Below are 19107 nucleotides of genomic sequence, written 5' to 3'. Positions count from 1 at the left end.
CAAAACTATGATGTATATTTATTATGTATATTTTAGCAATATCTCATACATTTTGATATATAATATCTTCAGTTTGGTTAATTTTTAATCTATAATTCAGCTTTTATTTTCTCCCTAATTAAGGGCTATTAGAAGAATGAATGTTACCTGTGCAGTGTCTACTCGATAAAAAAAATTTTATTGGGACTTTCTAATTGTCCTAGAATATGTATTCAGCTTGAATAGACCATGAGCAAGGGCTGGTTTGCCCTTTGTAGTTCCGTCTTGAAAATAAAGCTTTCTTAATAGCCAAGCTCTCCCTTTTCTTCTAGCTCTCTCTAAATAAGGAGCTCATTCTGTCAGGAGAGTCATTCACTTTTTTTTTGCTTTTTTTTCTTGAGACGGAGTTTCACTCTCATCGCCCAGGCTAGAGTGCAGTGGCACAATCTTGGCTCACTGCAACCTCCACCTTCCCAGTTTAAGCAATTCTCCTGCCTCACCCTCCCAAGTAGCTAGGACTACAGGCACACACAACCGTGCCCAGCTAATTTTGTATTTTTAGTAGAGATGGGGTTTCACCATGTTGGCCAGGCTGGTCTTGAACTCCTGGCTTAAGGTGATCTGCCCACCTTGGCCTTTCTAAGTGTTGGGATTACAGGCGTGAGCCGCCGTGTCCAGCTTTTTCATATATTTTAAACAAACAACTGATACTGAAAACCTGTGGCTTATTAAACCACAGATATTTCAGGACCTATTCAGATAAATTCAACTGAAAAATCAAGGAGCATTAACTTGCTGTGCAAAATGGACAATGTAGGGAAATGGTCTTACCCTACAGCACTGTGTCTAGTAACGAAACGTTCTGTGCAGATGTCAAGGAAATCAATGATGAAGTTATTCAGAGTTTGTTTAATTCAGGAATTTTTCAGAGAGTTTGGGTTGAATTTTATTAAAGGGGAGGGAAGCAACTGATTTTCAAACAAAACCACGGGCCTTCCAAGAGGAATAGTGAAAGTTACAAACAGCCAGTAATAATTAAGTGTGTATATAGATGTATTTGCAGACACACATGTATATATGTGTATGGGGGGGTGTTAATTACTATTTACACACCCTTTCACAGTCCTCTGCTTTAAGCATTACAGCCTTGGAGAGGGTATTGATTATGATGTTCTGTTTTGCAGATTGAAACACTGAGGTTTAGGCCGGGCGCGGTGGCTCACGCCTGTAATCACAGCACTTTGGGAGGCTGAGGTGGGTGGGTCACGAGGTCAGGAGATCGAGACCATCCTGGCTAACACAGTGAAACCCCGTCTCTACTAAAAATACAAAAAAATTAGCCAGGCATGGTGGCAGGCCCCTGTAGTCCCACCTACTCGGGAGGCTGAGGCAGGAGAATGGCGTAAACCCGGGAGGCAGAGCTTGCAGTGAGCGGAGATCGCACCACTGCACTCCAGCCTGGGCGACAAAGCAAGACTCCCTCTCAAAAAAAAAAAAAAAAAAAAAATACTGAGGTTTAAAGAGATCAGGTGGAGCCAAGTATGGAACCTAGATCTTCCAACTTGAAATTCACTGTTCTTTCCATTAAGTCCTGCTAAGGGGTCACAAAATGTCCTCAACACAGCCCTGGTGAGGATTAGAAGGAAGGAGGGGTCTGGCTGTGTGACTGTCAAGTGTGTAACCTCCATGTTTGTCTCATTTGAGATCCCTGCAGTGAAGTTGAACGAGCTGCTTGAGAACTTTTATGTCACCGTTAAGAAGAGCGACGGCTCAGACTTCCTGGCCACCTCGCTCCATGCTATTCGCCGAGGCCTGGACCGCATCCTGAAGAATGCAGGTGTCGGCTTTTCCATCACCAGCAGCACCTTCAGCTCCTCCACCAAGAAACTCAAGGAGAAGCTGTGGGTGCTGAGTAAGGCAGGCATGTCGGGCGCGCGTTCTCGCAACATCGTCTACTTCTCCCTCTCTGACGAGGAGGAGATGTGGCAGGCAGGGTGTCTGGGGGATGACAGCCCTATCACTCTCCTATCCACTGTGGTCAAGTACAACAGCCAGTACCTGAACATGCGGACGCTGCAGGAGCATGCAGATCTGATGTATGGTGACATCGAGCTGCTCAAAGACCCCCAAAACCAGCCCTACTTTGCCCGGACAGACAGTGTCAAGCGGGAGAGTCGGAGCGGCTCCACCAGAGTGTGTCACGGGAAAATCTACCATGAGCATTCCCGGGGACACAAACAATGCCCTTACTGCCTCCTCTACAAGTACATGTACATCCACCGGCCGCCCACCCAAATGGAGGCCAAGTCCCCCTTCTACCTGACTGCCAGGAAGGAGGCCACAGACATGGGCAGCGTATGGTACGAGGAGCAGAGGATGGGGCTGCGCTCTCTTCGGGGAATTGTCCCAAACTTAGCCAAGAAGGTCAAGCTGGAAAACTGTGAGAACTTCACCTTTGTCTCATTCACTCAGGTCTCCCGGAGGCTTGGCTCCCACAGCTGCTGCCAGTGAGCCCTCCCTGGGGCCCAGCCACTGCCCTGTCACCTGCTCAGTGGGCGCTCCCTGGGGCGGCCAGGGCTGGAGCAGCTGGAGCTCCGCGGAGGCAGGGGCTGACCAGGTGTGACCTCCCGGTCTGGCAGCTCTCCCCCTGGTGTGGCCCGCTCGCCCTTTGTCTTGGAGTTTGCTTTTTAAAATGAAACTAGATGAGGCTAAATCATTCGAATGGTTTGTCCAAATGTGTGTCAACTTTGTTAGCTTTTAGAATCTAACACAATGTATAATTGCTACATACAAGAGTGAGGAAATTCATATTTTCTCTAGTGCCTTTCTAGCACAGATTTTCTAAAAAAAAAAAAAAAAAAAAAGGAAACTGTTAAGTAGTCATTTAAAAACTCCCAGTAGCGCAGTAGCTTTAGAATGTTCGGAAGACTGTACACTCTGTTGAATTACACTCACAAGGAGGAACTAGAGAGAGGCAGACACGTTCCCCGTTTCCAGGACACAGATTGCGCTTGACACGCCTTTGTTTTTTTGTTGGTGAATAACGTGGTTCTGGAGGGCAGGAAGCCTTGTGTCAGGGAAGATCCTCAAGCGACACTCGGTCATCTGACAGGGACTCGGGCTGCTCCCACGGCTCCCAGCAGCGGGAGGAACCCCATCTCAGCTGCCAATGGAGAGAATTTTATGACAAAAGATTCACGCACCAGAAGGGTGTCTGTGAGAACAAGGCTTCTAGTGAACTAGACGGTTTGTACCGTGAGGGAATTTCTAGTAGTGAAGGAAAATGGCTTGGAAAAGCCAATCTGTGATCAAAATGTGAAAACCTCCTGACGCAGAAGTGCCTATGTTTTATTTCTCAGCACCATGTGAGAGCTCGTTTGGAACATTTTTTGAGGTTTCTGTCTGTTCTTCATGTCATCCCATTATTCTGTCAGCATATAGCACAGGATCTATAAAACAAGTAAAGGTAATTTTTAGTCTTAGCCAAGAAAAGCTAGCCAAACAAGCTGCAAAAAAACACAGATCCCCAAAATTTCTTTATTAAAGAGCTTTGGAATATTTTTGTCAATGTATAACTTTTCAGCCACAATTAGATGTCATCATTTTAGGCTGGCACCAATGCTTGGGACACGATGATTTAGGCACCCCAGCAGGTAAGCAAACTCAGCATTAAGGATGTAGTTATAAAATTAGCGCAGCATGGTAGGTAATGCAGTTTGAAACCATTTCACTCAGGTAAAATGCAACCTGACCACATTATTTAAAAATCAGCAGAATTATCTAATAACTACTCTGAGTGCAACAACAACTGAAAAAGGAGCCCAAAGAGTGCACAGTAATAGTAACAATAATTTCTAGGGACCTTGACTTTGTATTTGAGAAAAATCTCCTGTAACTTTATTCCATTATGCTGCTAATATGCTTTCTAATCCCAAATTAAAATTCTAATACAAATTCATTTTGTAGAAGTCTTAAAATCAGTCCTCTTTCTTTTTAAAAACATTCTTTTAGTATTTATTTTCATTAATTGGTTCCTTAAAAAATCATATGCTAGTCATTGAGATATGTAATACTTCCTTTACCAGAGAAGACTCAACCGATGCTGCCTTAAGATTTAATGTTATTCCCTTTTTAGTCACTGTGCATTTATAAGTTTGTTTACTAGTTGACATTTCCTGAAAAGAGATTAATTTTGGTATTTCTCCATCTGTATCTAAATAACAGGTAATATTTAATCATCCGTGTGTGACTTGATATCACATAATGTTCTGGTGTGGTTTCCTGTAGTGATCTTAGGGTTTTGATTTAAAAGAAGTACACAAAACATGAGGTACCATTTCCTTTAGTTTGCTAAACACCCAAAGGATATTTTGTTTTGTTGGTTCTGCACTTAAACTGAAATACAAGCTATGTGAACTATTGGGCAAAGCCTGCAGCCTAATTAAATAAAACCTTCATTTTTATTTGAATAGAGTCAAAAAGAAATTGCCATTAGGAATCACTGGGATCTTTTCAGATTTTGACCTTTTCAAAGGTAGCAATAACTACTGCAGAGGTTGTCATCTTTCTGTTGGTAGTGGCCTTTCATCAGCTCAACAATCATCTCTGCCTCAAATGTGTTGCCTATCACCTAGTTGATGTTCCATAAAATCCCTGGGTTCTGGAGTGAATTATTATAATAAAAAATCAGGAGGGCGAATCTTCAGTGGCATCTGATGGAATGAAAGCAGTGTCTGAGCAGCCTAAAAGCTGTTTATGACATGCCACCTTGGGGAACAAGAGTGAGGAACTAAACACAGTCATCAAGTGCTAGCGTGTGCTACCCGTTGTACTAGGTACTTTATTATGCATTTATGTATATGTGTGTGTGTGTCTGTGTATACATTTATGTATACATGTGTATACACAGACACACACACACAATATGTGGTTAAGCCTGGTAAGCCTGCTAAAATGGCAAAGCGGCCTGGTGCAGTGGCTCACGCCTGTAATCCCAACACTTTGGGAGGCCAAGGTGGGTGGATCACTTGAGGTCAGGAGTTAAAGATCAGCCTGACCAACTTGGTGAAACCCTGTCTCTACTAAAAATACAAAAACTAGCCTGGTGTGGTGGCAGGTACCTGTAATGCCAGCTACTTGAGAGGCTGAGGCAGGAGAATCGCTTGAACCTGGGAGGTGGAGGTTGCAGTAAGCCGAGACCACGCCACTGCTCTCCAGCCTAGGCAACAAAGCTAGACTCCATCTCAAAAAAATAAAAAATAAATAAAATGGTGAAGCCCCTGTCCATGTGTTTGGCCAGATCCATCCTCCGAGGTCTTAAGGGGGCCGGAGTAGCAGTCCTCGTTGGTGTTCTAAGGCAGTTGTTCTGGCTTCCAGTCAGCTCGAAACCTTACCTTCTGGGGACTCCAGGATTTTCTGCTCTTGGCCTGATGCAAGAGAAAGGAGAATCCCCAGAGAAAGAAGTGCGGCGGTAAAGAGCATTTTCTCCACTTACCTTTGGGTTTTTTGTGCTCCCAAGTAGAAATAAGTATCAAGAATTCACAAGTTTACTTAAGCACAAGTTGCCCCTGGGCTGTGTGTCAGGGCTGCTGGTACTGCAGGTGTTATGAGAGGATCCATAGAATGTCCTTGAGGTGAGCTGTTGTCCACAGCACCTTTCATATCTGCTCTAAAGTGAGCCCTACTTTCTGGCTATCGCCCCCTGCCCGCCGAATCTAAGCAGACTCCCTGCTGGAAGCTTACTCTGGCACAGAAGCTAGGATGTCGGCTTAAAGGTTATGATTCAATTGAATATAAAGAGTTTAGGGCAGTACCAGGCACATCAGAAGCACGCAATAAATGTTAGCCAGCTTAGTTATAGCTTTTGGTAATAACTAATATTATGTAACTAATTTGCATTATACCACTTATTTCTTCCATTATGGAGATTCTGTCTCCCTTAAACTGTTAAACTTGAAGAAGAAACCAAACCTGATAATCTGGTCAAGTTAACACATTTCACCCATGAATTCTACCTCCAACACAACCAAGCTCTGATACCTCAGATATAAGCAAAAACAAGTGAAGGAAGAACAGAAAAGCCTTATGGGGCTTTATGAGAAGGTTTTTCCATTGTTTAGTGTGTTTGCAAACAGGAATTTTATGGAAGTACCTAACCAAAGCTGTGAAAGAAGGGTCTTCGTGGTCATGTGGCATTTTCCAGCTTTCCTTGGATTCTATGCTACATTAATTTGCCCTGGCTGATAAGTGGTGTTTGAAGAAATGTGAAATTTGGTTACTTTGATTTTTATTTTAATTCAAGCTTATTAAAAGCATCAAGCATTATATGCCACACTCAGCATTTTCATAGACATAGTCATTAGGAGAATCTGGACAAAGTAATACTCTTGTAGAAAAGGAAGCATCTTGCTGTACTTGAAAGATAACTAGACTCGGAGCTACTTCACTCCTCACTTGGGCAAAGCCGATATCAATTTCCTTAGCTATAAAGTGCCATCAGTGGGATGGATCTCCACGGTGAACCGTGTTGCACTCCTACAATTCCTCGAGGTCATATAATTAGGAAGTGGCAGAGCTAGGACGCAAAATTCCTAATTCCTGAAGGAATTCCTAATTCCTGAAGATAGTTAATCTCCTAATTTAGTGCTTCTCACTATATTGGGATGCCTTCTTTAGGAATAAGACTTTTCTTTAACTTTCAAGTTCCACAACTTCTAAAATTATTTTGCTATCTCGAAGCAGCAGAATATTGATGATTTTTCTCAGTTTAGGCTAACACAGTCCACACCGTTACCACTTAAATAAAGTAACAGAATGCTTAAATATTGTCTTTATCAAACATCCATCACTTTGTTGCTTTTATGAGATGTAGATTGCTAAAAACTTTTGAGGTAGTAACCGGTTACCTTTAGGCATCAATGAACGCAAACAGTGAAGACCGCAGAGAAGAGTGACCTCGTTTTCTCTACATGATCTCCAGTGTAATCTAAGATAAGGCCCATACATAGTTAAAAGCTGGTAACAGCTCTGAACAGAAGTATGTATTAAAAGTTTCAAACTTGTATATATTTTTGAATGCTTTTGTTTTTGGAGTGAATTTTTAATACTCTGTGTTAAAAGAAAAACGTCCCATCCTGTAGGCAGTGTTCCTAAGTAAAAATCTTTGTTGCATTTTCCCATATAAATGAATCACCCTTATTAAAACAGGAAGAGGGAGGGATTCGTGGTGACCTACCACTGTCCTCCCCTTCTAAGAGAAGAGGAGGCCATGGGGTATGATAACTAAATGAACATCTCTGGAAGTTCCTCCATCTGACATGTGTATTCTGACATAAAAGAATTTCCCAAGACTTCTTTGAGGAAGGCTGCCCATGCTTCAGACAAAGCTTACCCATTATTATTATGATTTTGAATATTTCTAGTTCATTACAGTCCAAAAAATCTGCAGAAGTTCCCCATGTTCAGTGGTTGACCAGAATCTGATTGTTGTGCTCAATTAAAGCCCTTTATTATTCAGCTAATACAACTCATATGGAAGTTAATTATTTCAGGAAATATGTAATAAGACCCAAAAAATCACTGGATAATATGTAGATATATTTTAGTTCCATTACTATTCATAGCAATTAGATAACTCTCCCTCCCCACATTGAGGTGAGAATGGGCTCCTAGATACTTGGTGGTCAATATAACTGATTTGATTAATTTGCATTTAACTGTGGTTATTGTTACATCTACTGATTTGTTCAAATAAAAATTTCTAGAAGGCTCAGATTTGACTGAATTTTTCGCAGCTGCCATATATTCTCATGTAATTTTTACAACTGCTCTACAAGGTATGTCTAATTATTTCCGTTTTACTTACTGAGAATCTAGGCTTAGAGGAGTTAAACTTCCCAAAATCTCACCGATAAGTTGGAGAATTTAAGTTTGTAAGTTGGAGAATGCAGGTTTTCTGACTCCAAATCTAGTGCTCAGTCCATGAGACAAAACTGCCTCCTGAAGGCCATAGAAGTCCATTAACTTAAAAGAAAATTAAACACAGTTTCGGTGTGTTTGGCAACTATTTCATCTCTCAAGCCATACTGTGTCACCCCTCCATGTACTCTCTTACTAAATGATTGGTCACTTGGGAATTTAACCGTTCCTGGAAAGCCTGGCGGTTCCCCAGCGTTTTCTGCCTACTGAGAACCTTCTGTCTTTATCCAATAAGTAATTTGTATTACCTGTCATCTACCTTAAAGGGAAGATGGTCATGTGAATTCATTCTAATAAAAGTTAGTTTACAAGCTGCACCTGTTTTAACATTGGAGTCCCTGCTTAAAAAGTAAAGGAGTTGCCAACCTACGCCACAATTACATGCTCAGGTTTTTTACTTTTGCTATTTAATTTTGGTCAGAGGATTTTTATAATCTGTAGGCTACAGCACTGTCATAGAAAAATGTGTGTGTGTGTATATATATATATTTTTATTTATTTATTTATTTATTTTTGAGACAGAGTCTCACTCTGTTGCCCAGGCTGGAGTGCAGTGATGCAATCTCGGCTCACTGCAATCTCTGCCTCCTGAGTTCAAGCCATCCTCTCCCCTCAGCCTCCCAAGTAGCTGGGATTACAGGCATGTGCCACCACACTCGGCTAATTTTTGTATTTTTAGTGGAGATGGGGTTTCACCATGTTGGCCAGGCAGGTCTTGAACTCCTGACCTCAGTGATCCACCTGCCTTGACCTCCCAAAGTGGAAAAATATGCTTACTCACTTGTTTTGTGTTCTTTTTTCCTTTATCAGGGCATATTTATTTTCTCTTTTGAGACGTATAAAGCAATAGGTTATATGAAACTCTGAGATCATTTAGTCAAATTTCCCCATTTTTATCAGTAAGGAAATTTAAGGCCAGAGATATTAAAGGGGCCATCCAAGATCAGCCAAACAATAAGTAATCGATTCAGGACTAGAGAACTAGTCCAGAGCTCTCTCCTCCATATCATAGCTGGGAAGATTTCCATTTTCAAAAATAAATAGAACTGCATCTGGCAAAATGACATCCGGCTCGCAGAAGACCCTAGTGAGCTTCTCGTACCTTCCCAGAAAAACCCAGAAGAAGGCCAAATCTCAATTCTAGAATCTAGAAGGAATTGATGTAATTTATGAGGCATGTGGAAGTAGCTTGGGGCAAAAGTTTCCAAGTAGCTCAATTCCTGGCTTACTTCATGAAACAGGCCCTGTGAAATTAAAAACATGAAAACTATTTAGTACTTGTCCTCTTCCCCACTCATGTCTGTCACCTTACTCAAAGTCAGAGCTCCTAAGCTGGAGAAATACTCGCTGATGCTCTTAACCACTGTTACACTGGGAAGAGAAAAAGTTCATATCCACCCTCTCTTCTTTCTCCCCAGTTCACTTCGTCTTCATTCTGCCCCACATAAATCTTAGAGCTAAATCATGAGCAGAAAGCAGAGAAGGACTGACTATTAGACCCATGGTGGCATCCCGAGAATAAAGCCCTTTACGTGAAGGTAGAAACAATAAATACCTGAGTAGCAGAACATGTGAATATTACGGTTTTTTATATATGATGTTGGTTCAGAGATCCACAAAACCAGGCAATAGGAAGGAAAAGGATGCTGCTTCAATAGAAAAGTGGTAAACTAGAAATTGGACTTGGAAATATGTTCACCACCTTAGCATTGACCTGGGATTTCACTGAAAAAGGGATTCAACAAACATTATACATGAACAGGGTCTGGGAAGAAAGGACCACATTTAAGGATGAGTGTAGAGAAAAAAGTAAAACGAGGCATATAAAAAAGTCAGCGGGCTGGGCACAGTGACTCAAGCCTATAATCCAAGTGCTTTGGGAGGCCAAGGCGGGCAGATCATTTGAGGTCAGGAGTTTGAGACCAGCCTGGCCAACATGGTGAACCCTGTCTTTACTAAACATGGCCAACCCCGGCTCTACTAAAAATACAAAAATTAGCCGGGCGTGGTGGCACACGCCTGTAATTCCAGCTACTCGGGAGGCTGAGGCAGGAGAATCGCTTGAACCCAGGAGGCAGAGGTTTCAGTGAGCCAAGATCGTGCCATTGCACTCCAGCCTGGGCAACAAAGCAAGACTCTTGTCTCAAAAAAGAAACAAAAGTAACACATTGCCTGTAAGAAAACCAAAGAGCATCTGGCTTCAGACTTCTGCTCTATAGCACCAAATTGCCAGGAAACAATAGAGAATTGTAAGGGGAAAAGTTGTGATTTGGAATTCTATACATATTTTATATGTTAAGATACAGAATTTTTTAGTTATGATAACCATCCAGGAAATATACGAGCTCTGTAATAGTCTTACGAAGATAATGAGTTGTACAGCAACCTATAAGGCTTGATTTAAATTAAACAGTGTTTGCTTAGTATCATAATTTCAGTGGGCTCTGGGCTGTTAAATACCAGGACATTATCCACTAGAGGAAGGGTATGTATGCTTTTAAATAGATAATATGGCTAGAAGCTACGTATCTAAAAGCACCCGAAGTCCTCATATGAATGGCTAAATTAATACAAGAAGGTGTAATAAATGCCATACCACAGCATCATGTTTCTTCATTTTTATTACTGAAATAATGCATGATAATTATGGTATAAATAGAAAATTCAAGTATGTCTTTTACAACTAAAATATGAATTGCTCTCAATTTTCCCCCACCACCATTTAAAACACTGTATCCTGAAAGAGTCCATTGCTTTCAAGTGAGAAAAGCCAAGAGTCCCCACCGCTGGGGGTTGAGTAGCCTAGACTAGAGCTTGTAGACTGAAGCCCACGTGCTTCTCCATGCTCAAACGCAGAACTAAAAACAGGTACAAAATCAGAAAATTGCACAATATACGTCTGTGTTTCAAAAAGCAATCAGGAAAAAAAACCCAAAAACTTGTTTTAGAATACAAATGCAAGAAAAGTTCAATTTCAACAGCAGAAAGATGGCCTGGGGCAGTGAGGTGCTTTCCTTAGCTGTACTTGAAGTTTTATGGAACGCTGTTTAAATTCAGATATTAAGGGAATGAATGCAGTTTTAAAAATCCGAATTACTTCTGGAGTCTACAATGTCAGTGTTAGAACTAAAGCTGGATTGTTTTGTTTTGTTTTGTTTTCATTTGCTTGCACTAGAAGGCCTTGGAAACACACAGGAGTGTAGAGTATCGTCAGCTCTGATGTTCAGTTTCTTTCTGGCAATAGAACAGTTTTATCTGTGCCCCAAGTTTTTGCCAATTTAAACTTTAAACTAAATTTTCAATGACACCAGCATGTTTGCTTTAAATTTAGCAATAGAATAGGCAATTGATTGATTTGCATTTCCTTAGTTTTTCATTCTGAAACAGAGTGAAAACGTCGTCCCAAAGAGATGGAGAGATCTCTTCTGGGTAGATTCCAAGTATAACCTGTCCCAGGGTCCACTTGCTTAGCTGTAACTGACAAAAGTCTGTTCAATTTAACTATTTAGATAAGCGCAATGGTTTTATTTAAAAACTTAATATTTTCTATAGGGCTGTATTTTCCAAATAATAGCAACAAAACTGCCCTAATGTTTTCACTGTTCTGTAATTTTGTTTTAATGTAGAGGATACCCATAATTTCTTAACACTGGAAACATCATTCTGAACGATCAGAATGTAGGAAGTGGTCAGTAATGTGAATGATGTTATTGTACCATCTCCAACTTTTTCTTTCTTCCCCCAGATGGGCGTACCTGTGCATACATCACTGTGCATGCGGGGCACGTGAGTGGGAAAGCGGGTGTCACTCCTGTTTTCTGTCTTAGAGTGTCAGCGTTGGAAGGAATTTTTTTTGTTGTTCATCCAGTCCAGCCCTCTAGTTGATAGTCTAGTAGTCTGTTAACAATTTGTAAGGGTCTGGGTTATATTTTAAAAGTTGTTGTTGTTGTTGTTGTTGTTTTGGGTTCACTTATGTATATGCAGCTTGACTGTTCAACCCAGATTTTTGAACAATAAAAAAAGTTAATGTGTACTTTCTGTTTTCTAAACTTAGTTATTTTAACTTAATCAGCGGCATGTCTGGTTTCTGAATAGTTTTTTAGTGTCACATTCCTGGAGGTAATGTTTGTCTTTGTAGTTTGCGATGTTAGGACGTTATGAGAATTCCACAGCCATATTCTGTGCCTCTGAGTCAATCCTCTGGATGGAATAGTTGTTCCAGCAGAGTTGCCTCTGGTTTTCTGACTTAGATTTGCCTCACTGGGCAGGCCTGAGGTCCCATGTGGAACAGTATCACGGTGAATGTATATTGACCATTGTGTACATGCTGCTAATTAATAATTTTTCTGCTCTTTAAATGATTATGGCTTTTGGAGACTACATTTAATTCTCAAAACTTTTAATGTAGAAATTTACTGTTCTGTATAGAGAGCAGTTAAAAAATAATTTCTAAGAAACAAGTTTCTGAAAAATATATATGTACATATTTTTTGATGGAGTCTCGCTCTGTCGCCCAGGCTGGAGTGCAGTGGCGCTATCTCGGCTCCCTGCAACCTCCGCCTCCCGAATTCAAGCAATTCTCCTGCCTCAGCCTCTCGAGTCGCTGGAACTACAGGCACCCGCTACCAAGTCTGGCTAATTTTTGTATTTTTAGTAAAGACAGGATTTCACCATGTTGGCCAGGCTGGTCTCGAGCTCCTGACCTCAAGTGATCTGCCCACCTTGGCCTCCCAAAGTAAGAAATCCACTTTTAAAAATTATTGTACTCAATGTTTTTAAAGAGAGTTTATTTTTTGAGGTATATTCTAAATTATTTAAGCATTTCCTTCAAAGTAATCTAGAGGCGTAGAGTCCATGGAGGCATAGATGAAGTGCAAATTGGCCTTGAGCAGATAATTGTTAAATTATCTGTGATGAGTATGTGAGGGTTCATTACCCTCTTCCCTGTTCTTTCCTATATGTTTACAATTTTCCGTTAAGGAAAATGTAAGACAAAAAGCTCCTGTACTAGAGATTCCACAAACCTCCTCATCGATCTCATAGAACCACGGAATCTTCTAGCTAAAAGGAGAGACCTGAGAAGATGATGCTGGCAAGAGCAGATTGCAGGTCGATTTTCCAGGTGAGCACGCTGGGTGGTGCCAGTGATGGTAAGAGCCGGTGGAGCTGAGGCCCTTGCTTTGAACTTGGCCTCATTTGTACCTACCACAAGGTGGAGCCTGGGAACACCTTTTGTTCTCTCCCTTGAATGCAGACAGTAAGCAGATCTGTGGAAATCTTGGGGTTGATCCCAGCAGGCCTAAGAGAACTGTAGTTATATGACGCCCGGACTGAAATGGGATCCAGTCATGCTGTGAAGATGGCAAACTGAGCCAGGAGGTCCAAGGGGCTGGAATGGCACATGGCCTTCACCTCCGCCTCTGGGACAGACATTCCTGGGCAGCGCTAGTGAGGCATGAGGTAGATACCTCAGGGCCCTTGGGTGCCTGGCGTCCCCCACCCTCATTGATGTGTCACAACCTTGCCTCCCCGGGCCTGAAGAGGCCTCGTGACCAATATGTCCTGGAGTATTTTAGAAGATGTGTGTCCCCATCTTCCCATCCCTCCTCAATACATTTCCTTTTCCTTCTCTTCCTTTCAGTTTCCCTGTTTTATTCCTTCCTCTGCCTGGGAGAGTTTTTATCACCATTTTTTCTGGTTAGACACCAGGGACAGACATGAAAGACATTAAACAAGATGTATTTCAGCAATAAACAACATTCCTGTATTTCTCAGGGGATCCCAAAGAAATAAGGATGAGAAATAAAAATTCCTGCCGGGGCATTTACAGTGTACTCAGCTGCTGAAATGTTCAAAATGCAATCAAGGAAGTAATTTAGCACGTTTCTAATATACTTAACTATGGCAATCATGTTGAAGAGTTTGGCCAGATTCAAAGAAGGCAGTGAATCTTTTAGGACATTGTTAAAGAATCTAAAGGCCACCAATAACAAATACATTTTTGACAGTTACTAGTTAATATATATTTGTGTTTTGTTGTGTGTCCTTGGATAACGGCCCAGAATTGAAAGGATGTGATTTGACCTCCCCACTAGGCAGGGAAACTACGTTTCAGGTGTTTCCTTTTGTTCTGTATTCTCAGTACATGTGCAGACTACTAGGTATTGGTCAGTACCATGGATTCCTCTTTCTTTTTTCTTTTCTTTTTTTTTTAAGATGGAGTTTCATTCTCGTTGCCCAGGCTGGAGTGCAATGGGGCGATCTCAGCTCACTGCAGCTTCCGCCTCCCGGGTTCAAGCGATTGTCCTGCCTCAGCCTCCCAGGTAGCTGCGATTACAGGCACCCGCCACCACGCCCAGCTTATGTTTTGTATTTTTAGTAGAGACAGGGTTTCACCTTGTTGGCCAGGCTGGTCTCGAATTCGTGACCTCAGGTGATCCACCTGCCTCGGCCTCCCAAAGTGCTGGGATTACAGGCGTGAGCCACTGCGCCCGGCCGGATTCCTCTTGCTCTCTCATTACTTCTCAGTGTAAACTATCCAGCCAGGGCACTGTTGCCCAGGGGTCAGTCATAGTACCTTCACAATGTTTGTAATAACCGAGTCCACTTGTCCTATTATTTATTTGATATTTTCTTTAAATTGATTCATTTTTACTTGAATTTATATTAAAGTAAAGAATAAGAATATTAATACATACAAAGCACTCAAAACAATACCTGGTACAGAGTAACTGTCTAGAAAAAATAGTAACTAGGCTGGATGAGGTGACTCATGCTTGTAATCCCAACACTTTGGGAGGCTGAGGTAGGAGGATCACTTGAGCCCAGAAATTTGAGACCAGCCTCAGCAACATTGTGAGACCCCATCTCCACAGAAAATTAAAAATTAGCCAGGTCTGGTGGCATGGATGTGTAGTCCTAGCTACTCAGGAGGCTGAGGTGGGAGGATCGCTTGAGCTGGGGAAGTTGCGCCTGCAGTGAACTGAGATTATACCAATTCACTCCAGCCTGGGGGACAGAGTGAGACCCTGCCAAAAAAAAAAAAAAAAAAAAGAGAGAGAAGAAAAGGAAAGAAAGAACAAAAAGTAACTATTAGCTATGGTTATTATTATTTATATTACTATATAAATGCTGTATTACTTGCAATAATATAACTACATAACTATTAAAAGTGTGTGCCCATATGTACCCCAAGAGTTACTTCTTAGCATCACCAGTGGCACTTTGGGAAATAGCTCCCCCTCCCGCTGAAATGATCTTCTTGGTTTCCATGCGATCTTAAGTATCACTGTCTCCAGGTTTTTCTGCAGCATCTCTGGATTCTTTCTCTGGCTCCTCATCCTTTGACACTCTCATTTATATGGATTCAATTTTATACACTTTCTCAGGACGGTTTCGTCTACTTCCATGGCCGTAGCATAAGTAGACCTAGATTTTATTTTATTCAACTTTTTTAAGTTCAGGGATATGTGTGCGGGATGTGCAGGTGTGTTACATAGGTAAATGTGTGCCATGGTGGTTTGCTGCACAGATCATCCCATCATCTATGTATTAAGCCCAGCATCCATTAGCTGTTCTTCCTGATGCTCTCCCTCACTCCACCCCACCCCTGACAGGCCCCAGAGCGTGTTGTGCCCACCATGTATCCATGTGTTGTCATCATTCAGCTCCTACTTATAAGTGAGTACATACTGTATTTGGTTTTCTGGTCCCGCGTTAGTTTGCTGAGGATAATGGCTTCCAGCTCCATCCATGTCCCTGCAAAGAACATGATCTTGTTCCTTTTTATGACTGCATAGTATTCCATGGGTATAGGTACCACATTTTCTTTATCCGGTCTATCATTGATGGGCATTTAGGATGATTCCATATCCTTGCTATTGTGAATAGCGCTGCAGTGGACATACGCATGCATGTATCTTTATAATAGAATGATTTGTATTCCTTTGGGTATATACCCAGTCATGGGATTGCTGGGCCAAATGGTATTTCTGCCTCTAGGTCTTTGAGGAATCGCCACACTGTCTTCCACAATGGTTGAACTAGTTTACACTCCCACCAACAGTGTAAAAACGTTCATTTTTCTCCACAACCTCGCCAGCATCTGTTATTTGACTTTTTAATAATAGCCATCCTGACTGGTGTGAGATGGTGTCTCATTGTGGCTTTGATTTGCATTTCTCTAATGATCAGTGAGGCTGAACTTTTTTTCATATGTTTATTGGCTGCTTGTATGTCTTCTTTTAAGAAGTGTCTGTTCATGTCCTTTGCCTACTTTTTAATGGGGTTGGTTTTTTCTTGTAAATTTGTTTAAGTTCCTTGTAGATTCTGGATATTAGACCTTTGTCAGATGGATAAATTGCAAAAATTTTCTCCCATTCTATAGGTTGTCTGTTCATTCCGATGACAGTTTCTTTTGCTGTACAGAAGCTCTTTAGTCTAATTAGGTACCATTTGTCAATATGTGCTTTTGTTGCAATTGCTTTTGGCATTTTTGTCATGAACTCTTTGTCCATGTCTATGTCTTGAATGGTATTGCCTAGATTTTCTTCTAGGGTTTTTATAGTTTTAGGTTTTACATTTAAGTCTTTATTCCACCTTGAGTTAATTTTTGTATATGGTGTAAGGAAGGGGTCCAGTTTCAATTTTCTGCATATGGCTAGCCAGCTCTCCCAGCAGCGTTTATTAAGTAGAGAGTCCTTTCTCCATTGCTTGTTTTTATCAAGTTTGTCAAAGATCAGATGGTTGCAGGTGTGTGGTCTTATTTTTGGGTTCTCTATTCTGTTGCCTTGTAGACCTAGATTTTCTAAACCTTTATCAACTGGGCTTCTTCAGCTGAACCACAGAATACGGAAAATGACTCGAGGCCCTATTTTCTCCGTTCTTCAAGAACTGAGGTACATAACTAGTACCATTCCAGGTGCAGGGGAGAGACGTTCATTCCAGACTGAAGCCTTGGGGCTTTCAGGCTTGCTTCTGCAGTGGAATCCCAGTTGAAGCAGGCTCCTCAATCCCATGCCCCACCCTGTCTTTCCTTCCTAAGGAAATGGCACCTGTACCTACCTTGTTGCCCAAGCCAGAAACCTGACAGGTCATACTGGGACCTCCCTCTTTCCTCTCCTCCTTCCTCCAAAATCAGTTTCCATTATCTAATCATTCTACCTGCCTTTGAATATCTTCCCTTCTCATTCTCCTCACTGCCACCAACTTGGTCAGCCCACACAACTTTGCCCAATTATTATTCAGAAGTTGCCTGAGTGGCCTCCTTGCCTCTTGCCTCCACCAGTCCCTCCCCAACTGCTTCCTAGAAGCCTCGCCACTACACACAAGTCTTATTCCATCATTTCTTCCTTCCTGGCTTGCCAAAACTTTTCTGATAAAGTTCCACATTGGCCACGTAGACTGTCGGATCTTGCATTTATGCCATACCCTCCCTCTCTCCTGCCCTTCTCTCCCACCTGCTCCTCTGCCAACACACCCTGCTCTCGTAAAACTCATGCTGCTTCTTCAGTTCTCATCTGGCACACGATGTATGAGAGCTCCTTCTGAGAGGCAAGCTAGGCCTCTTGCGTTCTGCTGCCTCAGAGGACAGCAATGTTGAACAAAGCTACAAACCAACCACTGTCACCTGCGAGGCATCTGCCATTCCCAAGGAGCCACATGTATTCAAATGGAGTAGCTTTCCATCTGTGAGCATTTGACTCATGGAGTGGCTAAATTAGGAAAAGAAGTCGTTTATCTAATAAAGGTCGGCACCTCCTAGCATAGAGGCCTGTGTCTCAGCCAGTGGCTGCTCAGAGCCTGTATTTTCTTTTTCTTTCTTTCTTTCTTTCTTTTTTTTTTTTTTTTTTGAGACGGAGTCTCGCTCTGCCGCCCAGGCTGGAGTGCAGTGGTGCGATCTTGGCTCACTGCAAGCTCCAGCTCCCGGGTTCACACCATTGTCCTGCCTCAGCGTCCCGAGCAGCTGGGACTACAGGCGCCCGCCACCATGCCCGGCTAATTTTTTGTATTTTTAGTAAAGACGGGGTTTCACCATGTTAGCCAGGATGGTCTCGATCTCCTGACCTTGTAATCTGCCTGCTTCAGCCGCCCAAAGTGCTGGGATTACAGGCGTCAGCCACCGCGCCCGGCCTCAGAGCCTGTATTTTCAATGGTGGATGTTTCCCTCAGAGAACTTGAATTAATAGGCTCAGCAATGAAGACCAAGGGGCTGGCACAACCCATGTTTTCTTAACAGAACTATGCTGACAGCTTCACTGTGTTTGCTACAATATTGCAAGGTTCCAGATCCTCCAAGAGCCTCGGTAATGTCTGTGGCATTGAGATTTCCAAAACACTGTATTGGAGAAGCATCTACCAAGGTAGCAGCTAACCTCATTTTGATCAAAAGATTTTAACCTGGCACCACGGCTGGGCTTCAAGGAGTCCAAGGACCCCTACAATTACAGGCATAGTGTTTTGTCTATGTGCATGTAGGGAGAAGGTCCACTTGGAAGGAGGGTCCACTCTCCAGAGAGTCCATTGCTTAGGACCAAGATGCCAGTTTTCCCTTTGGACACCTGACCGATTTCATTTATTCATTAGAATATTTGAACACTTGCTATGATGTGCCAGGCACTGTTCTAAGCAATAGAGAAATGCATCAGAACACACAAAAACATCGGCACGCATGGCATTTTTATTCTAGATGGAGAAGGAAGACAATATAAATTACATTCTATGTTTTGTTGTTGTCGGTTTTGTTTGTTGTTTGTTTTTGAGATGGAGTCTTGCTCTGTCGCCAGACTGGAGTGCAGTGGCACAATCAGCTCACTGCAATCTCCGCCTCCTGGGTTCAAGCAATTCCCCTGCCTCAGCCTCCTGAGTAGCTGGGACTACAGGCGTGCACCACCACACCTGGCTAATTTTTTGTATTTTAGTAGAGACAGGATTTCACCGTGTTGGCCAGGATGGTCTCAATCTCCTGACCTCGTGATCCGCCCGCCTCAGCCTCCCAAACTGCTGGGATTACAGGCATGAGCCACCACAACTGGCCCGTTACATTCTATGTTAAAGGGTTTAAGCGCCACAGAGAAAAATTAAGCAAGAGTGTACTGGGAAAGGGAGGTGAAATTTTAAATAGAGTGGTCAAAGAAGGCATCATTGAAAAGA

At 42.2% G+C, this 19107-nt stretch overlaps 1 protein-coding gene across 2 annotated transcripts in view; it reads left to right on the top strand.

The window, feature by feature from the left end:
• KIAA1958 (KIAA1958 ortholog) overlaps window positions 1-7757 on the top strand; it is a 173411-nt gene extending 165654 nt beyond the window's left edge. For both annotated transcript variants that reach the window (XM_033237798.1, XM_033237799.1), the window contains one exon: window positions 1684-7757. In XM_033237798.1, the coding sequence (XP_033093689.1) occupies window positions 1684-2490 (807 nt within the window). In that variant the 3' untranslated portion in view covers window positions 2491-7757. The remainder of the gene's footprint in view (window positions 1-1683) is intronic.
• Window positions 7758-19107: the final 11350 nt, after the last annotated feature.

This window comes from Trachypithecus francoisi, unplaced genomic scaffold (genome assembly GCF_009764315.1).
Source record: "Trachypithecus francoisi isolate TF-2019V2 unplaced genomic scaffold, Tfra_2.0 Lachesis_group16, whole genome shotgun sequence".
NCBI lineage: Eukaryota > Metazoa > Chordata > Mammalia > Primates > Cercopithecidae > Trachypithecus > Trachypithecus francoisi.
The sequence above is the reverse complement of the archived record's forward strand: the minus strand, read 5'-3'. Positions and strand labels throughout refer to the sequence as shown.